The sequence below is a fragment of the Haliaeetus leucocephalus genome, unplaced genomic scaffold (genome assembly GCF_000737465.1).
Source record: "Haliaeetus leucocephalus isolate CR32 unplaced genomic scaffold, Haliaeetus_leucocephalus-4.0 Scaffold101, whole genome shotgun sequence".
Taxonomy (NCBI): Eukaryota; Metazoa; Chordata; class Aves; order Accipitriformes; family Accipitridae; genus Haliaeetus; species Haliaeetus leucocephalus.
The window spans coordinates 3,156,214-3,181,715 of NW_010972537.1; the positions used below are offsets into that span (position 1 = coordinate 3,156,214).

Here is a 25,502-nt window from a genome sequence, read left to right on the forward strand (position 1 = left end):
TGGGGAGGGCAGTGGGGTGTGCGGGAAGGGGGGGGGGACCGTCACGGATAGGGTCTGGGGGTCGCAGATAGCGAGGTGTCGGGGTGGGCCTGGAGGGGTTGGCTTGGGGCAAATGGGGGTGTTGGGGCCAGGCGTGAGGGGTGGGTGGTCGTGGGGTCGGCTGGGGTCTGAGGATGGAGACCCTGGAGCTGATGGCAGGTCAGGGAGAGAGTCGGCAGGCGTCCGTCGCAGCGGAGATGGGTCAATGTGCGCCGGTGGCGGTGAGAGGGTTTGTGCACCGGGTTTCTACGGGAAGGTGCGAGTGGACGCGAGTGTGTTTCTCCCGACACGCCGTCCTCCGCTGATGCATCTGGTGGGGTTGGCAGGGCGGGAGCGGGAACGATATTGCTCCTCACCTCTACAGGGTGGGAGCCTGGGGAGATTTTTCTCACCGTCCGTTTCTCTCACCCGCAGACAAAGCGACAAACCCCCTGAACAAGGACCTGGACTGGGATGGTATCAATGCTTTCTGTGAGCAGCTCAATAAGGAGCTAGAGGGGTAAGTGCTTCATCCTTCCCCCAGGCTGCTCTGGGTCACAGCCTGGGTTATGATTCCTCACCCAGTAAAATTCAGTGGGGTTGTCCTGAGAGCTGAACAGGCACAAAGCTTCTCAAAGTGGGGGTGGGTGGGGGGTCCTGGTCTGCTAACAGAAGGTTCCCCCAGGGTTTTGAGGTGTCTTGGTGCCTTATCAGTGCCTTAAACTTGCAACATGCTTTTCAACCCTGGACTCCTAGGCAGAAACACAGGTACCAGGCTTTTCAGCAATAACGGGCTAGCTTTTTTTCTTCCCCTTGCTCCTTCCAGTCCTCCGCTTGCTACCCGACTTCTTGCCCACAAGATCCAGTCTCCGCAGGAATGGGAAGCTATCCAGGCCCTCACGGTAAGGGCATCTGCAGGCTGGTAGAACTAGGTGGAGGGCCAGGGTGTGGAGTTGCTCCAGTTTGACTGGAGGAGCACAGGAAGCTTTGAATTCCCTCTGAGAAAGCCCTGGAGCACCTGGGCCGTTGGGTGGGAGAGGGGCTGAAGGTCATTCCACAAGAGAGGAGGGGTGACTGGTAGGAAAGGCCTTGTTGCTAGGAAGGATCATAACCTGTTGAAGTTGATAGGAAGCTTTTTGTCCTTTGTTGTGGTGGACTTGGCAGTATTAGGTTAATGGTTGGACTCAGTGATCTTAAAGGTCTTTTCCAACCTAAATGATTCTATGATTCTTAATGGTGTTGTGGATCCACGCTGTGAAACCCCGGTGTTTGTGAGCTCTCTAAGGGGTTCCCTTTCCATGGGCTGTTGAGCCACCTTTGCAAAGACTGACCCCAAAGAGGAAAATCTTCTTGCTTCCCTTTGGGAGGGTGCTTGGCCACCTGGGACAGCAAGGGGGTGTCCCTCCGCACTGCTGTGAGGATAGCCATAGGTTCCATGCCTGGCCAGGGTGGAGCAGGAGGGAGCTGGCTCCTGAACCTGCTGCTGACCCCATGCTGGGGCTCACCTGGCCCCACCTGGCCCCTCTCCCCAGGTGCTGGAGTCCTGCATGAAGAGCTGCGGCAAACGCTTCCACGACGAGGTGGGCAAGTTCCGCTTCCTCAATGAGCTCATCAAAGTGGTGTCACCCAAGGTGGGTCTCAGAGCATTGTGCTGGAGGGGACTGAAGCCTGGTGGCAGGAGGGCTTTGGGAAGAAGTGGTGGCTGAGCAGAAAGGTCAGGCACCTGCTGGGATGTGGAGGAGACAGGGCAGTGCTAGTAGGAGGTTTAGTCCTTGTTCCCTGGTGAGTTTTCTGTTGGGAAGGTGAGCTTTCACCCCTCTGCTCCAAGCTGATTCTTCATGCAGGAAGCTGAGAGCCAGCTAGACATGATGCAACCAGCGCTTGTGAGACTACTGAGCTCATGTGCGTGCCTGGAGTCACCTTCCCTGCAACTCTGTTGGGCTCTGTCTGTGCTGCATGTGCTCAGGAACCTCCCCCAGCTTTGACATCGTGACCACGTCTCTCTGGGGTGTCCCAGCCTGGTTGAGACACTCTCTGAGGGCAAGCCCAGGCCTGGTCAGTGGTGCTCTGACGAGTCCATCTGAAGCACCACATCGTTACCTGCTCCTCTGCTGATGCTGCTGGTCCTGCAGCAGAATAAGCTGTGCGTGCTCTCCTATTCAATCAAGGCAGTTAACACCAGCAACTATAGAGTTAAGGGAACACAGACTAAATATGACTAAGGAAAATCTTCGTCTGCCAGTCACAGCTTGTGATCTGTGTCAACAAATAGTCAGGGACAGTGACAGCGGCATCCTAAAGTCCTTGCTAGGCGCCCTAGAGAATGTCCTGTACCTTAAGCCACTGGCCTCCGGTGGCACATGTGCTGTTTCTAACACCAATGCCCCCAGCAGACCGAGGGGAGAAGGGTGAAGGATGATTGCATGGCAGAGGGAGAGCTGTAACATTTGGACATCTCACTGCTGGGTGCTGGTCATCTGGAGCTCAACTAGTTCTAAAGGGTGCCAGGCTTTGGAGAGTGCCCCTGAGAGAGAGAGAGAGAGAGGGCTGGGCCCTGCCCTAGGGACCGTTACCCACAGTCCTTGCCCTCTCCCAGTTCTGCTGTCCCCTTGTTCCTGGAGGGCTGCTGTGCCGAGCAGCTCCTGTTTGGAGTACCCTTTCCTTCACAAGGTGACAAAGACCTGCCTGAGCCTTCCCACCTGTCCCTGTGTGTCGCTGAGGGGCTGCTGGTGCAGCGCTTCTCTCACCTCTTGTGTTTCCTGTGGTGGAAACCAAGCACAGCATAGAACGTGTTGCAAGGACCTTGTGAGCTTTCCTGCTTGCTTCCTCTTTCCTCCTCCTTGTGCCGTTGGGAACGGTCTCACTTCTCCTCGGGGAGGGGAGGAGAGGAACAGGCCAGGCTTGCAACGGCTCAGATCAGCTTCAAGCCACCACTTCTCTCTTCCTCCAGTATCTTGGCAGCCGGACACCAGAAAAAGTGAAGTCAAAGATCCTGGAGCTGATGTACAGCTGGACATTAGGGCTGCCTCACGAGGTGAAGATCTCAGAAGCCTACCAGATGCTGAAGAAACAAGGTGAGAGGCAGTGGTCTGAAAGAGGAAGGGGCATGGACGGTTTGCTCTTCCCTGTTTTTTGTCCGGGTAGAATCCAAAACATACTCTCCCTTTCCTGTTCCCAGACCCAGCACATCCATCAGTCTGGCTCAGCACCAGGGGCAGGTGCAAGAGCAGGTGCCTTGGGGCTCCTAGCTGGCCAGAGGGAGTTGCTGGTGGTCTGAGTTTCTTGATGAGTTGGAGGGGACATCTGCTTGCTCCTACAGGAGATGGGGCACTGGAAAGGTCTGGGACTGAAGGGTTGCGAGTGCTTTGGCAGTTGATGCTGGGTTTTTCTAAGAAAGGATATTTAATGGGAGTGGAGGGCTGTTCTTCCATGAAAACACAATCCAGGATCATGGGTAGCAGGAGCAAACCCACACACCCTCAGTCCCAGCTGGGTTTGGTGGGCCATTAGGGAAGAAAGGACCTAGGTGGCAGCCCCATCCCCCAGTGGGGCGAGTCTTCCTGACCTCTCCGTTGGTGTCTACTGCAGGGATTGTGAAGTGTGACCCAAAACTGCCTGACGATGCTCCTTTTCCACCGCCTCCCCCTCGGCCGAAGAACATCATCTTTGATGATGAAGAGAAATCCAAGGTAAGGGCTCTGTGCAAGGAGAGGGACAGTGGGCAGCATCTTCCCTGCTCCAGGATCTCCTATCCCCTTGAGGCAGAGATCCAGAAAGACTCACCCCCCTGCTCCACATGCTCTCCTTCAGAAAATGCATCACAGGAATGCTGAGGGCCCGCTCCAAAATCATGATGAAGGAAACACCCAGAGGTGGGGCATGTGGGTCTGTTTGACCTTTGGAGCACTTAGCTGCAGGATGGTGCAAAGGGTGAAGTGCTGACATTAGCCCAGCAGGTTCTGGGAGGTTTGCTGCTGTGCTGTCTCCAGGCTTGTGAGTTCCAGGCCATGAGGTTTAAATCCCAGCCCCAGATGCTGCTGCTGTTATCTCTTCCCCACCCCCAGCACTGCAATCTGCTTATTGCCCAACTACGTATACCCTCCTGGACCCATCCTATATTGCCTTTCCATCAGAACTGTGTCACCACTCAGGCAAACTGCTGCATTATCAGTGCTGATACATTTAAGCAAGTATTAGGCTCCTCTGGGTCTAGTTCTGCAGCAGAGGTGTGATCCCAATTTGCTGCAGGGGATTTATTTTGCCTCCATGGGTCACAGTGTGCAAATGAGGATTTGTAGGTGGCCAGTGGCACTGTTCACTGTCTGTGGAGGGGGAGAAAAAGTGGGAGCTCTCCCTTTTCCCCAGTTGCACCTGCAAAGAGGCCTGTGAAGAGGTCCGAGTAGGAGTCCATTACAATCCCATGGTAATTCCTGCGAAAACCAGGCTTTCTGTCGTTCTCAGTACTAGTGCTGCTGTGCTCCAGGGTCTCCATGGTGCGTAACAGGCAGGGAGGAGCAGGTTTTGAATGCAGGGGATCTTCAGGGAAGGACCTATCTTACATAACCAGAACCACAACGGAAAAAGGAAGATCGGTTGTACTACTTCTCTCCCTGGTCTCTGATGGCCCACAAGCTCTTGTGGCTGGGCTTTCAAATGGCTGGCATTGTCTGCTGCCTCTGCCAGATACGGGTTTGGGGCAGGGGTAGTAACTCTACTGGCTCTAGTGTTGCACGATTGACTCTGGCTGCCACTCATCAGCTTGGGCTCAGAGATAACTTCTCTTTTGCAGATACTGGCTCGTCTCCTGAAAAGTTCCCATCCTGAGGACCTCCGGGCTGCCAACAAGCTCATCAAGGAGATGGTTCAGGAGGTGGAGCTGGGGGGTCATGGTCTGGGTGGCAATGCTTGGCACTAAGGGAACAGTGGGTCTCTGTCCTCATGCAGACATATGGAGCTTCTGCCCAAAATCTTGCAGCAGCAGCAGCTGCTAAAGAGTCCTTGTGTGATTTCTGCCATCCCTTGGCTACTTGAAGGAATGGCTGTGGGCGCTTTCTGTGGCCCAAGCCCTGCTGCAGCACTAGATCTGCAGCAGTTCCATCCCTGTTTGGCAAGTGCTGGCCCAGAGATGATCTGGAGTTTTCCACTGGAGTGGGAGCTGTTTTGAGGGCAGCGTTGCTGTGCCTTAGTCCAGGGCGTTGGTGTGTTGGCTGGCCCAGCCTTCCTCCTCTCCAAGTTGCAGACAAGAGCAAGGACATCCTTCCCTATGTGCTTCCCCTCCAGGACCAGAAGCGCATGGAGAAGATCTCCAAGAGGGTGAATGCCATTGAGGAGGTGAACAACAATGTGAGGCTGCTGACAGAGATGGTGACAAGCTACAGCAAGGGGGAGACAACAGAAAGCAATGAGGACCTAATGAAGGTGAGGAAAGGCCATCCTAGCACCCTCCCTGGGCTTAGCAGAGATGGGTGACCGTTATCCCCCCAAGTTCCTCTTGCCTGTTTTGTACCCCCAGCTGAGCATCCTGCTGATTGCCTCAGCACCCCTTTCTTCTCTCCCCCAGGAGCTGTATCAGCGCTGCGAGCGCATGAGGCCCATGCTTTTCCGGCTTGCCAGTGACACAGAAGACAATGATGAAGCTCTGGGTAAGCGTATCTGGCCTTTCTCATTCTGTCCTCCCTCTATCCTCTTTCAGGGAGCCTGTGCTTCAGCTGCCCATGGCATGGCATCTATCAGTAGTTGCTGCTCTGTTTGGGGTGACTGCTCACTGTAGGTTAGTTAGTCTATGGCTTGGCACTAAGCAGGGGCAGTCAGCGGTGTTACAGGCTTCCTCTGCTTCACTGTAGGAATGATGCTTAAGCTTGTCCTGCTGAGACTGACATGGAAGTGTCACGGTACCCTGGTGCAGTCTGCAGCAACAATTGTGAAAGCGCTATCTGCAGCGGGCTGTTAGCAGTTCCTTGGGCCTTGCTTTGAAGAAATAGAGTTGGGGTATAAAAGTCACTCTGTTTCTTCACAATTTTCAAACTTACTTCCCACCTATTCTGTTGCAGCAGAGATCCTGCAAGCCAATGACAATCTGACACAGGTGATCAATCTCTACAAGCAGCTTGTACGGGGAGAAGAGATCAATGGGGAGACGGTGGCTGGTCCCCTTCGAGGTGAGGAGACTTGGGGAATGGGGACAGGAACGTCAAGCAGAGGGACCCTATTGCTGGTTTCCTGCAGTATGTAATTGCAATGTAAGAGAAGATTGAGAGAAGTGGAAAGGTGAAACCTGCAGGACGTCAGACTGGGACTGGTGAGATCAGGAAATTGGCTTGTAGAGATGACTGATGCATGAAGAGAGGGAATAGGAAGGGAGAACAGAGGGGGAGTTCCCCCTCTCAGGTGTGAGGAAGGATGGGAACTGGCCTCAGCACACTGGATAAGGGTTTCTGTTTCAGCTTGTTCCTTCTTTGCAGGCAGCACCTCAGCACTTCTGGATCTGTCGGGCCTGGATCTTCCAGCAACAGGCCCTTCCTACCCAGCCTTGCCCACCCTTTCAGGTGGCTCAGCAGTCCCCGTGCCTGACCAAGCTGGCTCTGTCTCCTTGCTGGATGATGAACTTATGTCTTTAGGTGAGAAATCCAGAGCAAAAGCTCTTTATTCTCCTTGTGGCAGGAACATGAATAACGGAGAGCTCTGGGAGAGGTGAATAATGAAAGACCAAGAGGTGTCCTTCACTTAGTGTGAGGCAGAAGGAGGGAAGGACTCTGCTATGATTCTGAACTTCAGTCCCGTGCGGTTTTCCTGGCTAGTCAGAGAGAGCCTGCAGGGATGTGCCCTCTGATTTGCTCTGGGAAAACTGACCTGGCAGGTAAATCAACAGTGATGCAATGGCCATCCCCAGATGGGATCACAAGGTTGGATCACCCCCAGCTCTTCATCTTTACTCCTTGCAGTTGAAGTCATGAGCAGACAACAGATGCATTGGACTTCCAGAACTGTTGACATGGATATCTTGTGAGGTGCCAATCCTAGAAGGCTGTAGAGTCATGCTTTTCCCAACAAAGTGTTTTGTTTCCTAAGATAGGTGCTTTGAGTACAACAGCATGAAGTAGACAATGTGGTCAGTCGGGCTTGCCAGCCGGGTAGTATTCACTACTCTGCCAATTGCAGTGAGAACTAGACTGTAAATGAGGATCTCTGGGCAGAAAAAACACTATTGCCCTCCCAGCTCTCCCCCATGCAAGGATGGGGGCCAGAGATGGAGACCACATTGGTGGTTCTGCCTTGCTGCTTCTGTGTCTTATTTGGGCCCTGTTTAATGCTCTTACCCACTTGGTAGCTAAGCTTCATGTTTGCTTTTACCCCTGGCAGGCCTGAATGACCCAGCACCGCATCCTGCCCAGGCTGGTGACAGCAGTGGCTGGAACAGCTTCCAGGTAACGTGCTGGGAGCCAGGGCAGAGGGTGGGGAGGGTGGTGAAAGCAGCAAATGGAGTAGGTAGGGAAACATTCCACATCTGATGGTTGGTGCTGATATGCAACCCTGCTTGAGGGACTCTCCCGTGCACTCTTTTTTTACAGTCATCAGATAGCACCGAGCTCAGTATCACCCCTATCACAGCAACGCCACCAGTCAAAGCAGAAGCTGGCGCATCCTCCCCAAAACCTTCTCCTTTCACCAGTGGCCTGGACGACCTGGACCTCCTGGGCAAGACTCTGCTGCAACAGTCTTTGCCTCCAGAGTCTCAACAAGTGCGATGGTAAGCAGGGATAGTGCAATCCTGCATCTCTCCCCATCATTTCCATTTTTGGGGTGCTGCACATGACATTTCAGTGCCCTGTTCCACTCCTTGCTCTCTCTCTCCCTACAGGGAGAAGCAGCAGCCACCCCCGCGGCTCACCCTGAGGGATCTCCAGAACAGGAGCAGCTCTGGCACCACAGCCCACAATCCCAGCGCTCTGCCCGTGCTCCAGAGTGTTTCCCCTAACCCCACGCTGCCGCTGACCTCGGAGCTGTCTGCCCCTGCTACGCTTCCAAAAGCTGCCACCGCACCAGCAGGAAGTACTGCAGTCCCACCACGGCCTCCTGCCGCCGTGCTGCCCCAGGAGATCTCGCTGGCCAACATCACTGTGCCTCTGGAGTCAATCAAACCCAGTGAGCCAGGGCGAAAGAGGGGGGCAAGCTTGGGGGGAACAAACCGTGCACACATGGAAGGGAAGAATGTGAGGAAACTTTTTGCTTGTTGGATTTTGTGGAGGTTGAGGAGGAGTGGTGTCTCTGTCACTTGTATGGAGTTTGGGTGGTGGGGAAAGGTTGCTGCAGGGCCAATTCCCTCCTGGCTGACTGCTGCCTGTCCCTGCCTTTTCCACAGGCAGCATCCTCCCTGTGACGGTGTATGATCAGCACGGCTTCCGTGTCCTTTTCCACTTTGCTAAGGATGCCCTGCCCGAAAGGCCCGATGTGCTTGTGGTGGTGATTTCTATGCTTAGCACAGCCCCGCAGCCCATCCGCAACATTGTCTTTCAGTCTGCTGTCCCCAAGGTAAGGTGGCTGCAGCGGCTGAGGTCCCCAGACTGGGCTGAATTATGATTCTGTCTTTGCAGGAAAGGCAGGGTGGGTGGAGGGAGCTCCATGGGACTCAGAGCAAGTTGTGTGGCCTTCAGATTAGCAGGAACCAGCACAATGTTTTTTCTCTTTGAGTAGACAGTGGAAGGTCCCCAAATACGGGAGCAAGGTCTCTGGCTGCCAAGTCCCCCTCAGGAATGTGTGGTGTTCTTCTCTCTCCCTAGGTGATGAAGGTGAAGCTACAGCCTCCCTCAGGCACAGAGCTGCCGGCATTCAACCCCATTGTCCACCCCAGTGCCATCACGCAAGTCCTGCTGCTCGCTAACCCACAGAAGGTAACGGCACTGTCCCTGAGGCATGAGCAGAGGCTGGTCTTGCTGCCTGGGCAAAGCCTGCCTACCTTGTCTCTATTCCCTCTGCTCTCTGCAGCTTCCTAGAGACCTGAATGGTTTGTACCTCATGCCTTTCTTCCCCGCCCTTCTGACTGCTTATCCTTTCTCCCCTGTCTGCAGGAGAAAGTGAGGCTACGGTACAAACTGACCTTCACCATGGGAGAGCAAACCTACAATGAAATGGGGGATGTGGACCAGTTCCCCCCACCGGAGTCCTGGGGAAACCTCTAGGGCCACACATTGCAGGCACTACACTGCAGAGTCCTCGGGAAGCCGGCCCTGCAGGGCTGGAGCAGCCTGAGGAGGTGGGGAGGGCGGGTGGGGGGCTGCCGCTCACGCTCTATTCTCCAGGCGGCCGGGCGAGGGCCGGAGGGAGTGTGCCTCAAGGAGGAGAGCAGAGACGCCAGGAGATGTTCATCCCACAAGACTAGGAGTAGAGTGGAAAGCTTCGTGTGGGTGAACAGTTGCCTTCCCTGCTCTTCCGAAGGCGACACTCCCTCCCCCGTCTGTCCAGCTTCTCTTCTAACCCTGCTTTCCGCCTCTAGGTGCAGTGGGGAATGAGGATTGGGGAGATTTAACAGCCTCAGCCTGGGGCAGGGCCTAGCGAAGGAAGATCCTTTTCCATGTCTGTCCCCTCCATGCTTCCCAGCCCTTCAGCTGCTTCATGCTCTGTGGTGCTCCCCCTTGTCCCCCTTGCCCCCTCCTTGGAGCTGGGCCCCAGTGGTTCCCTGCGTGGTGGGATCACACAGGAGCTGGTGTGGAGCAGGCTGGACAGATGTGTCTCCAGCACTGGAGAGCAGGCAGCTGCCCTTGCTTTGCGGGGGGGTGAGGGGGAGTGATCTCCTATCTCCCTCCTTCCAGCTGCTTAGAGAGCTGTTGGTGGGAGGTGGGCCCTGGAGTGGGACCCCCGGTGCTGGGGGGGGGGAGCTGAGTCTCCCCACAGCCTCCTGCCCAACAGGGTGAGGACATGGTCTTCCTCCCCCTGACTGGGCTGGAGAGTGTGGTGGGGCAGGGGGCTTTCTCAGCTCTTCAGTGTCTTCTTGCCATGAGGGGCTATAGGAATCGAGGAGAGACTGGAGTCCAGCCCATCACTGGGGACACACACTACTAAAGCTCTGCACTGGGGGGGTACGGGGGGGGGGGGATAGCTGTGCCTTGCGCACCCTTGCCCACAGCCGTGGGCAGCCCTGGCTCCCTGTGGCAGGGAGGGGGCTCGCCCCAGCCGCCTGATCACTGTGACACAAGAGCGGGGATCTGCAGGCACGGAGGAGATGCAGGGGTGGCACATCCCCTAGCAAACCCCATCCCCATGGGACTTGGCAACCACGGGAGCTGCTTCCCGTCCCTAAGCTGGTTTTAAGAGAGCCTGATCTTAAAAGCAGGGGCAGGCTGCGTCTCTGCTTCGGCTTGCCAGAGGTTGGAGGCAGCGAGCGGGGTGCCTTGCGCTCTTGGCTTAGGGACGGCAAAGGTGAGGTGTCTTGGAGCTGGGCGCAGCGAGCAGTAGAGGAGAGGGGGAAGCAAGGTCTTTATGCTGGTGTTCTGCTGTGTCTTACTTCCCTTTCTGGTCTCTTTTCAGGGTTTTGTAGGGGTTTTTTCTTTGCAGATCTTGTTTGGTTCTTGAACAGACTTGTATATATTTTCAGTGCAAAATTCTGTAAATGGAAGAAAACAAAAAGATTTAAAATGAAACGCCCGGCGCGAAGAATCTGCTGTATTTATGGGAAATAAAGAGTTCTTTCCTGATCCTGTCCGTCTGTCTTTTGACCTAAAGCATGTATTTTCCCCTCCCCTGACCCCCGAGGAGCTGTTTCCACCCTGCAAGGGCTCGTTTCCATCTCAAATCCTGCCCCTGCAATCCTGTAATTCATCCCCCACTCACCCCGGGGCCTTGTCATGATGATTTCCCCACTCCCGTGAGCAGGGAGAGGGGATGGTGGAAGTCCCCCAGCTACTCTCAATTCCTGTTTGAGAGCAGAGTCACTTCCAGGCTGCGAGCTGGGCGCTGCCTGCTTCCCTCCTTCCCCGGGAAGAGACAGTGGGCAGGGGTCAGTGCCCCGCAGCCCCCGAGCTGCTTTTTTTTGTTTGCAGCTTTGCCAGGGGCTGCCTCTCGGAAGAAGTGGCTCTATAGGGGCAGTTTTATTGCAAGGGTGCAAAGAGGTGGATCTGCTCTGGCGAGCAGCAGCGCCAGCACTGGGATCAGGGCTCTGATGTTGCATGGGAGGAAGGAGACCACAGCTTGGCCACCACCTAATGCAGCCAGCAAGGGTTTGGTGGGGCTTTTCTGTCTTTGCAATAGGTGCTTGAAGCCCTTGTCTGCTTTCAGCAACCACAATGCATGTTAGGAACACCCCTGGGGATTGCAGCTGGGGGATCGGATGTGCTTGGCCACAGGTTTAGAGCAATCTGGTGTTTTTGGGCAGGGAGAACTGTGCTCCCTCGCCCAGTCTCTGCTTGAAAACAGCTGCTAGCACTGCTTTGCTATGCACTCACTGGAGGCTCGCCCCCGCCACCAAAGAGCTGAGAGCCCAGCAGTCCCCAAATTATTGCTCCTTAGGCTTTGGGGCACAGGTGGAGTGGCCTTTCCACTTCTTTTTCCTTTGCTGCTTCTCATCTGCCCACAAAGCTGACCACTTCCCATCTGGGCTTGTGTGCTAGTTCCTTTGCCAGCCCCATGTAACCCAGCCAACAGCAGCCTCTGCTCTTTCTTGGTGCAGGAGGAGGAAAGTCCCAGCTGCAGGTAGCCAGAGATAAGGCGAGGTTTCCATCTCATAGAGCCAGCAGCAAAGGCGGTGATGGTGTGAGGGGGATGTTTTTAGACACACACACAAAAAAAAAAAAGAAAAAAAAGCTGAGCCCTGCTGCAGATCTGCAGAGAGCAGGCAGCACCCGAGCCTGTGAACCGGGAGTTTGCGGTCCCCGGGTGCTGCTGCTCTGCGCTTGGGCCTCCTGCTCGGAGGAACTCTGCCAGCGGTGGGGGAGCGGGGAGGAAGGGGACATCCCCGGGGGAAAAGGGCAAGAGCGCTTGGCCGCAGCTTTGCGGTGGATTCGGAGAGCCTCGGCGACGGGCAGGGAGGAAAAGCGGGGTGGGGGGCACGGAAGGAGTTGCAGGGGTGGCTTTGCTGCTCGTCCTCCCGCTTTTGTCACGACGAGGGGGATATGTCTCAGAGGGAAGAGGATGGAGAAGCGCCCGAGGAGCGTTGGCAGAGTTTGGGTGACCAGGTAGGGCGGGGTGTACATCGGGCACCCCGTATGCACCGCACAGCCAGCTGGCACGGCCATGGGCTGCCCCGTGGTGCAGCTGGTGGTGAGCAAGGCAAGCGGTGGCGGGGGGAACCACCCTGGCTGAGGCAGAGAGCAAGAAACAGAGCGTGGGCCCTTTGCTTGCGCTCGGCAGCGGCATGTGCTTGTCCTGCCTTGTTACGTGTTTGCTGTAATAATATTTCCCCTTTAAGGCTGGGCTGAAGTTATTTATACTTGTGGGGTGGTGACAGGAACACAGAGCGAAGCAGGAGCCCTGAACCGCTCTTACCTGATCTGCGGCAGAGGGGCGGACGGAGGCGGAAGGAAACTCAGATAGAGAGAGGGAGCAAGAGAAGGGGGACCGAGGGACGGGAAGAGAAAGCAGCAGGGCATCCCCGGGGAGGGACGAGGGAGGGGACCAGCTGGGGAAAGAGAAAAAGGGGGAACAAGGGAAGGAAGGAGAGAAGCAGGGAGCGAGAGGTCCTCAGGGAAAAGCAAGGGGCAGAGCGGCTCTGGGGAGCCGAGGGGCCACCGGCATCCGATGCCAAGCGTCGCCAAGGGGTGCTGAGCGGCGGGTACAGCCAAGCGGAGCGGCTCTTGTGGTCTCCTCCCGGCTCTCAAGATGATGAAGAGGCAGTTTAATCGGATGCGGCAGCAGTTGTCCCATCCCAACATCACCAGCCGGTAAGGACTTCTCTGCTACCTGTGCCGGAGGGCTGTGAGGGAGCGCGATGCCGGTCCTGGAGGGCTTGTGCTGGGGCTGGACTGATCTCCCAGGGCCGGTGGCCAGGGAAAAGGGGGGAATGACCCTGGGTTTAGCGCACCTTCTGCATAAGCTGAGGGGCTGTGACTCCCCGGCTCCCCCACACCCACAGGGCAGCAGGAAGGCTGCACCGGTGCTGCTCAGCAGGGACATGATTCCCAAGCCCAGCTACCTCTCCCAGGGATGCTGTATCCACCTGGAAACAGGCCCTTCCCAAGCTTGGCATCCCCAGGATGTGAGGGCAATGGAGAGGGACCTTCCAACCACATGCCCTTGGCTGTGCGGTGACCAGGAGGGTGTTAGGAGCTGGGACTTGCCCTCCCTGCTGAGCCCAGGGAGTCCCCCAGGACCCAGATGCCCTGCATAGCTCTAGCTGGCCGAGCAGCATGGGTGTCCCGGCATGCTGTTCAAGGAGAGGACCGGGGATCCTCGGAGCACCCATGGAGGACTTACAGCTTCACACAAATCCCTCCGGCCCCATCCTACCTCCACAGCTTCCTTATTTTTCTCTTTTAGCTTTCCAAAGCTCTCCCCTTGCAAAACCCAGAACTGAAATTACAGGGCTGGGCCCTCCCTTCCCAGCCCCCTCGCTCCCTCTTTCCTACAGCCACCTCCACAGGTTCCCCAGCGCTGGGAGGCTGAGCGGGACCAACTGTGTCCCCTGGACCACTGAGGTCCTTCAGCCAGCCCAGCAGACCGGCCACAGAGAAGCAGCTCCTCCATCCTGGTGGCCTCTTGCTCTTCTTGCCTTCCCCAGAGGGAATGATCCCCTTTCCCATCCCTCCTCCCTCAAGATGTCTCCTCTCCATTAGATGCACCTCCTTTCCATGTAATGCCGGGCAGCTCGCGCGGTCCATGAGCAAGATCTGCACCCGCTGCAGAGCCTCTCCTCCACGGGCCACAATCTCACATGATTTTTCTTGCCTTCAACCAAGCCGCCCCCGTTTCCTGCGGCTCCACAGCCTCGTCCCACGTCAGCTCTGGCGGGCGGTGAAAAGAGAGAAACGTGAACTGGAGAAAAAGCAGCAGCAGCAGAGGGAAAGCGAACGGGGTTCCTGGGGCGTAGCAATGGCAGTGGGCCGTGAAGCGAGGTTTCCTCTATGGGAGGCATCAGGGAGGTTTGGTGGTGATGGCAGCTGGTGGGTTTTGAATTTGGTTTTGAGCAGAATTTGCTGCAAGCCGGAAGTTTCCTTTGCCAGATTTGCTCCTAATACCTGCTGCCAAACCGAGCAGAAAGCTGGTTTCATGTAGCCTTTGTGGGGGTTGGTGTTGGTCTTAGTCCCCACCTTGACCACAAAGATATCCTTGCTCCGGCACTGGTGGCCCCACACCTTCTGGCCTGCAAAGACACGTGCTGGGCTCCAACAGCACTGTCCTGGATTTGCCTTCAGGGGACAGGCAGGTGGTCAGGGGTAGAAGGTTTCACCGGCAAACATCCCACTCCTGCCATGGCCCTGCTAGACACCCTGCCTCCAAAAAACAGGCTGCATCTGGACGTTTTGACTGTGGTGCTCTGAACTGGAAGCCCTATTTGATCTGGTGGGGTGTCCACCAACCAGCAAGGCTGGCTGCCTTGCCCTGCTCTTGCTGTTCTTGTCCCCCTGGGTTCATTCTGCCCATAACCTCGTGTACGATGGTCCAGGCCATAGCCTGTGTCTCCTGCTCCCGGAAGCCCAAAAAGAGACGCATAAGGACCTGCCTTCCCAAGGAGGCTGAGCGGTGGTCACCCCCATCTCCTGATGGCTCTTTCTCCTTCCTCTGCAGAGCCCAAGAAGCAACAGAGCTCTTGCCAGAAGACTTGCTGCAGGTGAGGCACGGGCTGGGCTGGCAGGCATGTGCCTGCTTGTGCCTGGGCGTGGGAACCTGCCCCGTTCCTGCCTGCGATTTGCGCTGCCGGCACGTCCAAGTCACAGAGCTGGGATCTGCCTGCCTGCCCGGGGGTCACTCCAGGACCATGGCGTTAAGGGAATGGCAGGCTCCTGCCACGGGAAAGGGCTTCCCCGGCTGCTCATGGAGAGATGGATCCTGACCGGGAGCTGTGCTCTCTTTTCCCCAGACCGGGGATGCTTTGGTCTGCCACGGGATGCTGACCGCGTTCACCCACACCCAGAGCTGGGTGGTGGGGAGATGGCCTCGGGCCACCCACGGTTGGCGAAAGGTCTTCCCCAGTCCCAACTTTCTGCCCCCAGATCGAGCAGAGGATCGAGCCGGCCAAGCGAGCAGCTCACAGTGTGTCCAAGAGGCTCCAAGCCTGCCTGCAAGGGCAATGCGGCTCCGAGATGGACAAGCGAGTGGTAAGTGGAGTCCTCCCTCCACAGCCCACACTCGCCCCGGCTCTGTCCCCCACCAGCAAACGGGATGCCAGGCTCTGGCTTTGCCAAGGGATGGCCCAAAGCCCAGGCTAGGTCCCATCTCCAGCAGTGGCCCAGGTAGAGCAGAGCAGGACAACCCTCTCAACCTCCACTAACTTGAGGCCTCCTGGGACACAGGCGGTGGTTTTTGCCTTGAATAACCCTCCAAAGCCCTGTTGTCCATGTCCCTTCCTGAAGCCCTGTGAACCTCTGGCACCCACGGTGCGCTGCGGTGAGGAGCACCACAGCATGGCTGGGCACAGCGGTGCTACCGCTTCCTCCTCCCCGGTTTGAACCTCCCGGCTGGTCCTCACCAGCCTTCATCTGGGAAGCAAACAGTGGATCCCTCTCACACTTTCCTTAGCCCCTGCCATGATTCTGTGGGCTCCTCTCTTCTTGGCAGCCTGACAAGCCCCACTTTGGCTTAATTACTCTCGGTGATTAAACTGCTCCATACATTTGAAGCTGTGGCAGGGCTGGGCTTGGTGACGGTCTCTGTCAGTGACACGGTCCACCACAGGGGACTATTTTAGAGAAGACTGGAGGTTTTCTAACCAACTATGGAGCCTCAGCATCTTGTTTAGCTAACTGGATCCTGGCTTTGGCTGAAGGGACATCCCCTCAGGCCCCAGGGCCAACGGAGATGGGTGGACCAGGGAAGGATGCAGGACCCAGCGCAGGGTTTGGCCACTTGCTCCCATGCCATGTGGCATGCTTCATGGGGAGGGAGCTGCCACAAACGAGCTCACCATCGCTTTCCCAAATCCTTGGCTCTCTGCAGAAGAAGCTGCCCTTGATGACTCTGTCCACGACGATGGCCGAGAGCTTCAAGGAACTGGACACAGAGTCCAGCCTCGGGTAAGTGCCAGTGGGACAAAGTGCTGGGGGTGACCCCAAAAGATGGCAGACGCTGGCAGAGCCACTGTCTTGGTTGAGGGGCTCCCACAGCCAAGCTGAGCTGTCAAACCCTGTCAGAGCAAACGTTGGTGTCACAGGGGGAGAAGGAACAGCCAGTGCCTTCAGCCTCCGATTGCAGCGGGGTCCAGGGGCTGGCTGAGGGTCCCAACATGGGTACAGGTACGACAGGGGGTGTTGGGTCAGAGAGTGGCATGGCTCCAGCCTGCAGTCATTTCATCTCCATCCCCATGCAGGAAAGCCCTGGAGATGGGATGCTGCATACAGAGCTCGCTGGCCAAAATCCTGGCCGAGTTCGAGATCGCCGTGGAACGCGACGTCCTGCAGCCGCTCAACAAGCTCAGCGAGGTAGCCCTGGCCACCTTCCCGGCTCAGCTCTGCTGTCCCACTCCCCCTTCCCCATCCCCAAGCCTCCTCCGCTCACTCTGGCCTCTCTCTCCCCCAGGAGGAGCTTCCCATCATCCTGAAGCGCAAGAAGACCCTCCAGAAGTTGATTTCTGACTGGAACACAATCAAGAGCCGGTATGGGGCATGCTGGTGGGGTCAGGGCATACGGGGGAGAGCTCCCAGCCAGGCTGGGGGGAGAGAGGAAGATGACTGCCCTGCAAAGCGAATTTCCAAGGGCTGGGGACGAAGTTGAAGAGGCAACAGCTCTTCGGGAATGCTCTGCCAGCCCCTCAATGCAGGCGCACTCTGCTCTGGGCTGAGCTGCTTGCTCCACGGCACAGGAGAGTAAGGCAGTGCCGTCGCCAAAGGCAGCAAAGTGCTCAGTGCCACTGAGATCGCCCCGCTCCGACTCTCGCGGGGTAGCCCGTGCCGTGCCGGGTTTCTCTGGGAAAGCGGGGCAGCCGTGGGTCGTTGATGGCTCGTTTCCACTCTGCCTTCCCTCTGGCTGGAGGGTGGACAGCAGGGGACATCTCAGGAAGGGGGCTTGGGAAGGGTCCTGCAGACCCTGGGTGTTTTAGGCAGCCGTGCTGAGAGCTCCCCATCTCAACCAGGTCGCAGCCCTTGGTGCAGCAGCCTCTTTCTCTGGGTGAGGGAAGCGAGAGGTGCTGGGAAAACCACCGCAGGGCAGGACCGTGACTTGCCGTCCCCCGTTGTGGTCCCCGTACCCCTTCTGCACACCCATCCCACCCCACGTCCCTGGTGCTGAGGCCGGGGGTGTGCCTCTTCTCTCCCACCCCAAAGGCTGAACCAAGCTGCCAAGAGCTCCAGTAACAGCGCTGGCACCGGTGCTGGCCCAGGGGCATCTTCTGCTGCCAACAAACTGGAGAACTTGAAGGAAGAGGAAGAGGAGGTGAAGAGGAAGGTGGAGCAGTGCAAGGTGAGAACAGTCACTCGCTCTCTCCCGGGGGCAGCTCCGGGGCTGCAGACCTGCTCCCCTCCACCAGCTCTGTCCAAGGGACCCCCACGCTGAGACAGATGCAAGCCAGCCAGCACGTCCCGGCCTCCGCAAGCAAACCGGTCCCTCAAGGAGCAGAAATAGGGAGATGCCCCAAGCCCTGGGAAGAAGAAGAGTAAAGGATTCAAAGCACAAGCTGGTGCAGAGAGGAGACTGACTCCAGGGGCTAGAGCAGGGAGCTTATGGGGTCCCCTCGGGCTGGGAGCCAGCTGAGCTGGGGTCTGTGCTGGGTGGCAGGGGACTTTCACGTAAACTTTCTCCACTTCGGCCCTGTTTCTCTAAAAAGCCCAGTGCCTTGTCTGGCAGAGCCCATGGGATCACCGGAGCTGGAGGTGCAGGGACCTCTTGTCCCTGAGCCACTTGTGCCAGGACGCTGATTCTAGGACAGGTCACTGCCACTACCCAAATGCAAGCGACGGGGGCAAGGAGGAATCCCCCCACAGTCCCAGCCTGCCCCCCACTGCACCCGGAGACCCTGTCTGGACAACTCACAGCCTGGATGAGGGGACTTTGTGAAGGTGTCCCCTCTTCCTTGGGTGCCAGGGAGGAGGTGAAAGATTGCTCTTCTCTGTGTCTCCCTTCCCAGGATGAGTACATGGCTGACCTCTACCACTTCTCCACCAAAGAGGACAGCTACGCCAGCTACTTCATCAAAGTAAGTCCTCTCTCACGCTCCTCCTCGGCGTGTGAACCTCTCCTGGGCTATGTCTGAGCCCAGCCCTGTCCCCATCTGCACCAAGTCCTCTGTCCAGGGCAAGGGACACCCCAGGCACCAGCAGATGCCTAAAGCTGGCCTTGCTCCATCCACCGTGGGTTAATGCCACCACTAGCACCAACTGCAAACAGAGCAGCTTGTCCCGATGACCCCCCCCTCTCCAATTTGCCCTCTACACCTTACTACAGACATGATCCCACAGACTCCGGGGGGATTCCCCTTGCAGCTCCCCCTTCGCCCTGTCTGCACGTGGGTGCAATGTCCTGGGGATGGGGTCTCTCTGAGAGGGGCTGGTGCCAAACTGAGTACTGTTTGCCTGTCCCCTGTCCGGCAGCTGCTGGAAATCCAAGCCCAGTACCACCGGCAGTCACTGGGATCTCTGGACTCAGCTTTGGCGGAGCTGAAGGAAAGCCACAGCAAGACAGGTACCCACTGGCTCTCCGTGCAGCCCGGGGAGGGCTGCAGCCGAGCCCAGGGGATGCAAGTGTGGCCGGCGAGGCTGGGAAAGGCAAGTTTTCCCTCCCTGCACCTCCTGCTGCCTCCCACGTCGGGCTGGTGGGATGGGGATTGCAGCTTGAGGCAGGCTGGGGATGCTGCCTGCCCTGCCTCTGCCTGCGCCCAGCCAGGCTCAGCTCGGAGCAAGATGGCCAGATGGCAGATGGCCCTGGCAGCTGCCGTCCCTCCCGACATTCACCTCCCTCTTCCAGAGCCCACCTTCACCGCAGACACCCCAGTGGCAGGGTACTACGGCGTGCCCCTAGAGACGCACCTCAAGAGCTTGGGCCGGGAGATTGCGCTGCCCATCGAAGCCTGTGTCATGATGCTGCTGGCCTCCGGCATGAGGGAGGAGGTGAGCAGCACTCCTGAGCCCCCCGACACCCTCTCCCTCCAAATGCAGCCCCCCCACATTCCTTCCCTCTTCTCCCCATCCCCAGGGACTCTTTCGGCTGGCAGCGGGTGCCTCAGTGCTGAGGAAGCTGAAGAGCAGCTTGGCCAGCGGCTCTAACGCCCTGGAGGAGTTTTACTCGGACCCCCACGCCGTGGCCGGTGGGTGCCGGCGAGGCCGGGCAGGGGGACACGATCGGGCAGTCTCTGCCTTCCCCCAGCCACCATCACCCCTGCCGCTCCCCCTCCCCTCCCAGGTGCACTGAAATCCTACCTGCGGGAGCTGCCCCAGCCTTTGATGACCTTCGAGCTCTACAACGAATGGGTCAAAGTGGCCAGGTAGGTCCGGGCATTGGGGTAGAAAAGCCTCGAGGGGCTCAAAAAGCCCCCGCTCACCCCCCTCCATCCCTCCCAGCACTCGGAGCAGAGCTGCTCAACCTCGTTTGCCATGTGGAGAGATATGAGAACGCAGCACCTGGTCTGTCCCGTGCTCGGCAGAAATCCAGATGGCCCAAAATCTCGGAGAATAGCAATAAAAAACATGGCAGGGGGAGGGGGAAGGCTGCAGCCTTTTTGATTGCAAGAAGAGTTTAGTCTGTGAAGAAGACCCACTTAGCCTCAACGGCATGAGCCCCATCTCACCGGCCCACCAGCCCAGTTTGGCCTTTTGCTTTTGGGATGGAAGGGGTGGCGGAAGAGGCACAGCAAAAAGCCTGGGGGAAGGGGGAGAGCATCTTTCTGAAGGGATCACCTCAGTGTCGATGTGCCCCGTAGTCACGGGAAAATAGGGTGGCTGCTCGTGGCAAGGTGGTGCTCACCCCCGGGCCAGATGCACATCATGTTAAATCCCTCTGAGTCTTTGGGGTGCAATTTTGTTCTCCATGGATGCCTGCCTTAGCTGTCCAGTAAAGACAGCAGCAGGGCATCTCTGTCCCCAGGGCTATGGCCGGCATGGACGGCCGATGCTGGCCTTCCTCCCTTGCACACTGTGTCCCTCTCTGCCATAGGGAACGGGCTGAGCTCTCCGCTCCTCTTTCTTCTCTCTTGCAGCTTAAAGGACGTTGACAGCCGCCTACAGCGACTGCAAGACACCTGCAGCCGCCTGCCCCAGGAAAGCTACAACAATCTGAGGTGTTTTGCAGGGACAGGGCTTCTTCAGCCCTAAGCAATCACTGGGGGCAGCTGTTCCCCTCCCCATACCCGTACTTACCACCCCCTCACCCTCCTTTCACCCCACAGGTATCTGATCAAGTTTTTAGCCAAGCTGGCTGAACACCAGGAGGTGAATAAAATGACTCCGAGCAACATCGCCATCGTGCTGGGCCCCAACCTGCTGTGGTCACAGCAGAACACAGGGTAAGGTCTGGCTCGGAGGGGTGGGAGGCAGCTCCCCAGCCCTGGCTGGGGTGCCTTGAGCTCAAACACCATGGGAAAGGTTGATCCAGCAGCATTCAGGCTGGTCTAAAGCACCTCCATCTTCAAGTCCTGTCCCTTGTCCCCATAGTCCCCAAGTGGCACATCCCCTTGCCAAACACGTGTCCTCTTAGCCACTCTGCAAAGTAGCTGAGACCTGGAGCACTTGTGACATGAATGGCCTCCAATATTGTTAGCCTCCAACACCAAACCAGGGTTTTCCAGGATAGGGAACAAGGCCCACCTCCTGCCCTACCACCCCCTCCTTGGCTGGGCTGTCTCCCCTTCAGGCTCTGCCCCCTCAGGAATGAACACCAAAAGGATTAATGCCTCAAAACCCCTTTTCTGATGCCTCAAACCATCCCTGTCTCTCAGAGACCCCATGCAACTGGACTTGGCCTCGGTCTCCTCCATCCAGGTGGTGGGTGTGGTGGAAGCCCTCATCCAGAACGCAGACGTCCTCTTCCCCGGAGGTATGGCCAGGGTCCCACTTGGGGGCCTGCAGCCCAGGTGAAGGGGGGAGGAAGGGAAAGGGACATTTCTCCATCCCTAAGAGGAGGGAAGCTGGGGGTGGGTCCGGTTGCCCACCACGGGGTCATCGGGGAAGCTCTGGGTAGCAAGGACTTCCTCACGGGGTCTTCTCCTTTCTCTCCACCCAGAGGTAGATTTCAATGTCTCAGGCATGTTCACGCCACCTGCAAATGGCAGACTTGGTGAGGCGACTCCGGTGGAAGAGCTGACCCCCAAACCCCCTCCGGCCAGCACACCCGCTCTCCCAGACGGAGAAGTGTAAGTCCAGTGGAAGCTGGGGGCTCTGGCTGCCCCAGCTCTCCCCATGTCCTCCCCCCGTCCCACCCCACGCCAAGGGCCGTACCCTCGCAGCTGGACGCGAGCTGCCTCATGGCCAGGACTGCCATGCCCAACCAAAGCCTGATTTGTCCCATTGTCTGCACAGCACCTCGAGCGACCCTGAGGCCAGGTCCCAGCCGACATCCCCAGCGGCGACCAGACCGTCTCCTGAAGCTGCGGGGCCACTGTCTCCAACGATGACTGAAAACACCCCCTGCAAAGGTTAGGGTGCCCCAGACGGCACAGCGCTTGGGGAAATGACACCCCCCAATGCCACCTCCTCTGGTTTGCCTTCATCCCGCCGTTCCCCGCACGAAAGGGTGCTGGGGATCTCCCTGCCACCAAATGAGGGGAACGGCTTCTGACCGGGGCAGCGTGGCCAGGATCCAGCCCCTCATTGTGTGCTCCAGCCCCAGCCGAGGTGGGACTGTGGGATGAGCACGGTACGTCCTCCAGTGTTGGGTTGAAAAGCCCCCCATAAAGAGGTGTCAAAGCTCACGGCCCCTTGTGAAGGGAAGAAGGTGGGAAAAGCCCCCAAAAGCTGGTGTGTGCTTGGGTCTCCACTATGGGACCTGGGCAAGGGCCATTTTGTCCGTCAGTCTGCCTGCAGCCCTCTGCCTGACTCATGGCCGGCACCGTGACCCCCTCTGCCCTGGGGAGAGACCCCAGCAGAGGGGACCCCAGCCCACCCTAATTTTCTTTCCAGGCAAGCGCCCTGCTCCGGCCCGACCCACGATGCCGCCGCCGCCGCCCGTGGCACAGCCCCGGACCACGGTTCCCACCCCGGCAGCCCCCGAGCACGCGGCCAGCCCCAAAGCCCAGCCGCGACGGATGGCCGGGGTACCAAGCCGACCCCCCGCCGTCCCACCACCGCTCCCCCCGCAGCCGGCACCCCGCCATAGCCGAGATGCCCCGCCGTCCCCCAAGCCTCCCGCCGGTGAGGCCGAGGCGGCGACCGCCATGGACTGTGCCCCGGGAGCCACGGATGAGGGGCAACCGCTGCCTGCAGGGGGAAGAAGCCCCTTGGCCGCATTGCCACCAGAGGAGAACTGAGCAGGGCCGGGAAGATGGAGTCAGGCGCCCCGCCGAGACCCGGCAGGCGCTGTGGAAACCGGGGTGGCCTTAAGGGACGGTGTGCCCCTCCAGCTCCTCCATCTTGCTCCACACCGGCTGGGACCCTCCACCTGCCTCTCTTTCTTCTCCCGTCTCCACAGAGCCTTCCTCCCTGCACCACCGTGTCCCTGCCGGGGCCCAGCCACCCCTAAGGGACCCAGGATCTGCCGATGGCGGGTCGGCCACGCTCTCAGGTCCCCGGAGAGGGTGAGCCAGCGTGGGCAGGTTGGCCCCGTGGGGACATTTGCGGGTGCGCAGCCACGATCCCAGCCCCTTCTCCTCCATTTTGCCTTGTCCCTGTTGCCCCAGGAACACACAGACACGGAGATATATAAATATATATATATATATATATTGCAACTACATTATTTAAAGAGCTGGTGTCACAGTCGCAGGCAGGTGTGAGGCCGCCCGCCCCTCCCCAGGCTGCAGCCGGGAGGAGGGAAGGTGAGGGTTCCCCGGGGACGCCAGGGCGGAGAGGCACGGCTCAGCCCGAGGACGGGAGGGCAGCCAGCTCCCCTCGACCGGCGGAGAGACGGGACCGAGGGGTAATGGCGGCTCCACGGCCCGCGGGCCCCGGCGGGCAGCAGGGGACGCCCTGCCGCCGCGCGTTCACCCGGGGGAGGAGGTGTCTGGGGAGGGTGGCTTTAGCCAATCGGCAAGCGCGCTCAGGCTCTGTCCCGCCTCCTCACCGCCTCCCTCAGCAGCCAACAGGGCGGCTCGGCTGTCACTTCGGGAGCCGGCCTCCCGCCTCTCGGCCCCGCCCCTTCCCCTCGAGGGCGACAGGACAGCTCGGCCGCCGCTCGGCGCTCTCTCCCCACCTCCCATTGGTGGCGGCGGGCGGTGATTGGCGGGCCGGCGAGGCGGGGCGGGACGCGGCGGCCGGGCGGGCTGACTGACTGACTGACTGACGGACTGACTGACTGACTGACTGGCGGCGGCGGCTGAGGGGCATGGCGAGCTGCCGGCGGCTGAGCGGCGCTGGGCTGCGGGAGGTGCTGGGCTCGGCCGAGGGTTTGCTCTTCGACTGCGATGGCGTCCTGTGGGCGGGCGAGCGCGCCGTCCCCGGCGCCCCCGAGCTGTTGGAGAGGCTGCGGCGTAGCGGCAAGGCCGCCCTTTTCGTCAGCAACAACAGCCGCCGTTCCGTGGCCGAGCTGGAACGGCGCTTCAGCCGCTTGGGTTTCCGCGGCGTCCGCGCCGAGCACGTCTTCAGCTCCGCGCTCTGTTCCGCTCTTTTCCTCCGCCAGCGTCTCCTCGGCGAAGCCGGCAACGGAGGAGGCCGCGTCTTCGTGCTGGGCGGCGAGGGGCTGCGCGGCGAGGTGCGTGATGCCGGCCTGCGCCTGGCGGGTGAGGGCGAACCGCTGCCCGGCGCTACGGAACCGGTGCGGGCCGTCCTGGTGGGCTACGACGACCAGTTCACCTTTGCCAAGTTGGCGCAGGCCTGCGGCTACCTACGTGACCCCCAGTGCCTCCTGGTAGCCACCGACCCCGACCCCTGGCACCCGCTCAGCGATGGCCAGCGCACCCCCGGTGAGCCCGCGCTCCCCTCCCTTGCTGCCCCTGGGAATGGCGGTGGGACGATGGTGGGGTTGGCCTCGGTTGGCGTTTGCTGTCCCAGGCCCTGACAAGGGGGTTCCTTGACCATGGGGACAGGCAGGGCTGCCCTCACGCGTCCCTGCCAGCTTCTGAAGCCGTGTTGCCAGTACCCCGCTTGCTCATCCTCTGGCAGGACCCGGGGTGCTGAGCTGCCTGCAGCCAGCTAGCCCATGACTCCTTCTTTTTCCCTTTCTTCTCCCCCCTTCTATCCCCATGCTATCCCCTCCCCTCTCTGCTCCAGGGACTGGCAGCCTCACAGCAGCGGTGGAAACTGCTTCGGGCCGCAAGGCGCTGGTGGTGGGGAAACCAAACACGTACATGTTTGATTGCATCGTGGAGCGTTTCGGCATCAACCCGTCCCGCACCCTCATGGTGGGAGACCGTCTGGAGACAGATATCCTCTTCGGCAAGAACTGCGGCCTCTCCACCATCCTCACCCTGACAGGTGTCTCCCGCCTGGAAGAGGCACAGGCCTACATGGCCAGCGACAGCGCTGCTGCCAAGGATCTGGTGCCCAACTACTATGTGGACAGCATTGCAGACTTGATACCGGGCCTGGATGAGTAGCAGTCTGCACACGTGAGGGCAGAGGGGTCAGGTTTCCCATCCCAGATCTCCATCTGTTCCCATTCTCTCTCACTGCCCTATTCCTTCAATTCCTGGTTTCTCCACATTTCAGTGCCCTTTGGGGGCAAAATGGGGGGGATTGGCAGGAGGGGGCAGGGTTCAAGTTGTCTCCTTTCTGCTGAGAGCTATCCATGATGGACAGAGTCCTTCTCTCCCTCATATGCCAGCTGCCAGCGTCTCTGGGAGAGAGCTGGAGGCCTTGAGGCTGAGAGGGGGGTCAAATCAGTGTGTCTGTGTGGGATTAGGGACCGGCTGTCTTATTATTTTTCTCTTAGATAACCAGTGGCGGCCTTTTACTGCTGTCCCTTCACTCGTGTAACTCTTGACTGCTGAGCTGCATCCCTGCAGTCCTTGTGGTAACCCCCTCCTTGCCAGGGGACTGGCTGGTGTTGTCACCCACCCAGTCTCCCATCGGTGCCAGGGCGTGTGGAAGGAGCGTGCCGGTGCTCTGGAGTGATGAATGAGAGCATCTCTGCCTCCCACAAGTGAAAGGGAGCATTGCCTCATCTTTTCTCTCCCCCATCCTTAGAGATGTTGCCCCCACGACCCCCTGCCCTGACTCAGTTAATAACTGTGCCAGTGCCCATGTGAAGCACTACAGAAAGGGAAGAGACTGGTTTGAGAGGTTTTTTTGTGCCAAACAGACAAGCTGTGACTGCGCACAGCGAGT

At 58.7% G+C, this 25,502-nt stretch overlaps 3 protein-coding genes across 4 annotated transcripts in view; all 3 read left to right on the forward strand.

The window, feature by feature from the left end:
* The window catches only part of GGA1 (golgi-associated, gamma adaptin ear containing, ARF binding protein 1), a 10,363-nt gene extending 483 nt beyond the window's left edge, over positions 1–9,880 (forward strand). For both annotated transcript variants that reach the window (XM_010585433.1, XM_010585432.1), the window contains exons 2-17: positions 454–538; positions 845–920; positions 1,551–1,649; positions 2,969–3,092; positions 3,607–3,707; positions 4,808–4,888; positions 5,299–5,436; positions 5,579–5,660; positions 6,069–6,176; positions 6,480–6,635; positions 7,378–7,442; positions 7,587–7,765; positions 7,877–8,160; positions 8,378–8,547; positions 8,796–8,906; positions 9,084–9,880. In XM_010585433.1, the coding sequence (XP_010583735.1) occupies positions 1,566–1,649; positions 2,969–3,092; positions 3,607–3,707; positions 4,808–4,888; positions 5,299–5,436; positions 5,579–5,660; positions 6,069–6,176; positions 6,480–6,635; positions 7,378–7,442; positions 7,587–7,765; positions 7,877–8,160; positions 8,378–8,547; positions 8,796–8,906; positions 9,084–9,194 (1,794 nt within the window). In that variant the 5' untranslated portion in view covers positions 454–538; positions 845–920; positions 1,551–1,565 and the 3' untranslated portion in view covers positions 9,195–9,880. The remainder of the gene's footprint in view (positions 1–453; positions 539–844; positions 921–1,550; positions 1,650–2,968; positions 3,093–3,606; positions 3,708–4,807; positions 4,889–5,298; positions 5,437–5,578; positions 5,661–6,068; positions 6,177–6,479; positions 6,636–7,377; positions 7,443–7,586; positions 7,766–7,876; positions 8,161–8,377; positions 8,548–8,795; positions 8,907–9,083) is intronic.
* Positions 9,881–12,825: 2,945 nt separating this feature from the next.
* Positions 12,826–22,549, forward strand: SH3BP1 (SH3-domain binding protein 1). The gene is made up of 18 exons (XM_010585460.1): positions 12,826–12,887; positions 14,731–14,773; positions 15,156–15,260; positions 16,099–16,175; positions 16,469–16,580; positions 16,678–16,754; positions 17,421–17,556; positions 18,221–18,289; positions 18,684–18,774; positions 19,057–19,199; positions 19,285–19,396; positions 19,492–19,573; positions 20,285–20,365; positions 20,474–20,590; positions 21,023–21,120; positions 21,307–21,436; positions 21,603–21,718; positions 22,203–22,549. Exons 1-18 carry the CDS (start codon positions 12,826–12,828, stop codon positions 22,547–22,549), a joined length of 1,998 nt encoding a protein of 665 aa, XP_010583762.1.
* A 999-nt stretch (positions 22,550–23,548) lies between these two features.
* PDXP (pyridoxal (pyridoxine, vitamin B6) phosphatase) lies at positions 23,549–25,045 on the forward strand. The gene is made up of 2 exons (XM_010585434.1): positions 23,549–24,139; positions 24,447–25,045. Exons 1-2 carry the CDS (start codon positions 23,563–23,565, stop codon positions 24,770–24,772), a joined length of 903 nt encoding a protein of 300 aa, XP_010583736.1. The 5' UTR covers positions 23,549–23,562; the 3' UTR covers positions 24,773–25,045.
* The last annotated feature ends 457 nt before the right edge of the window (positions 25,046–25,502 follow it).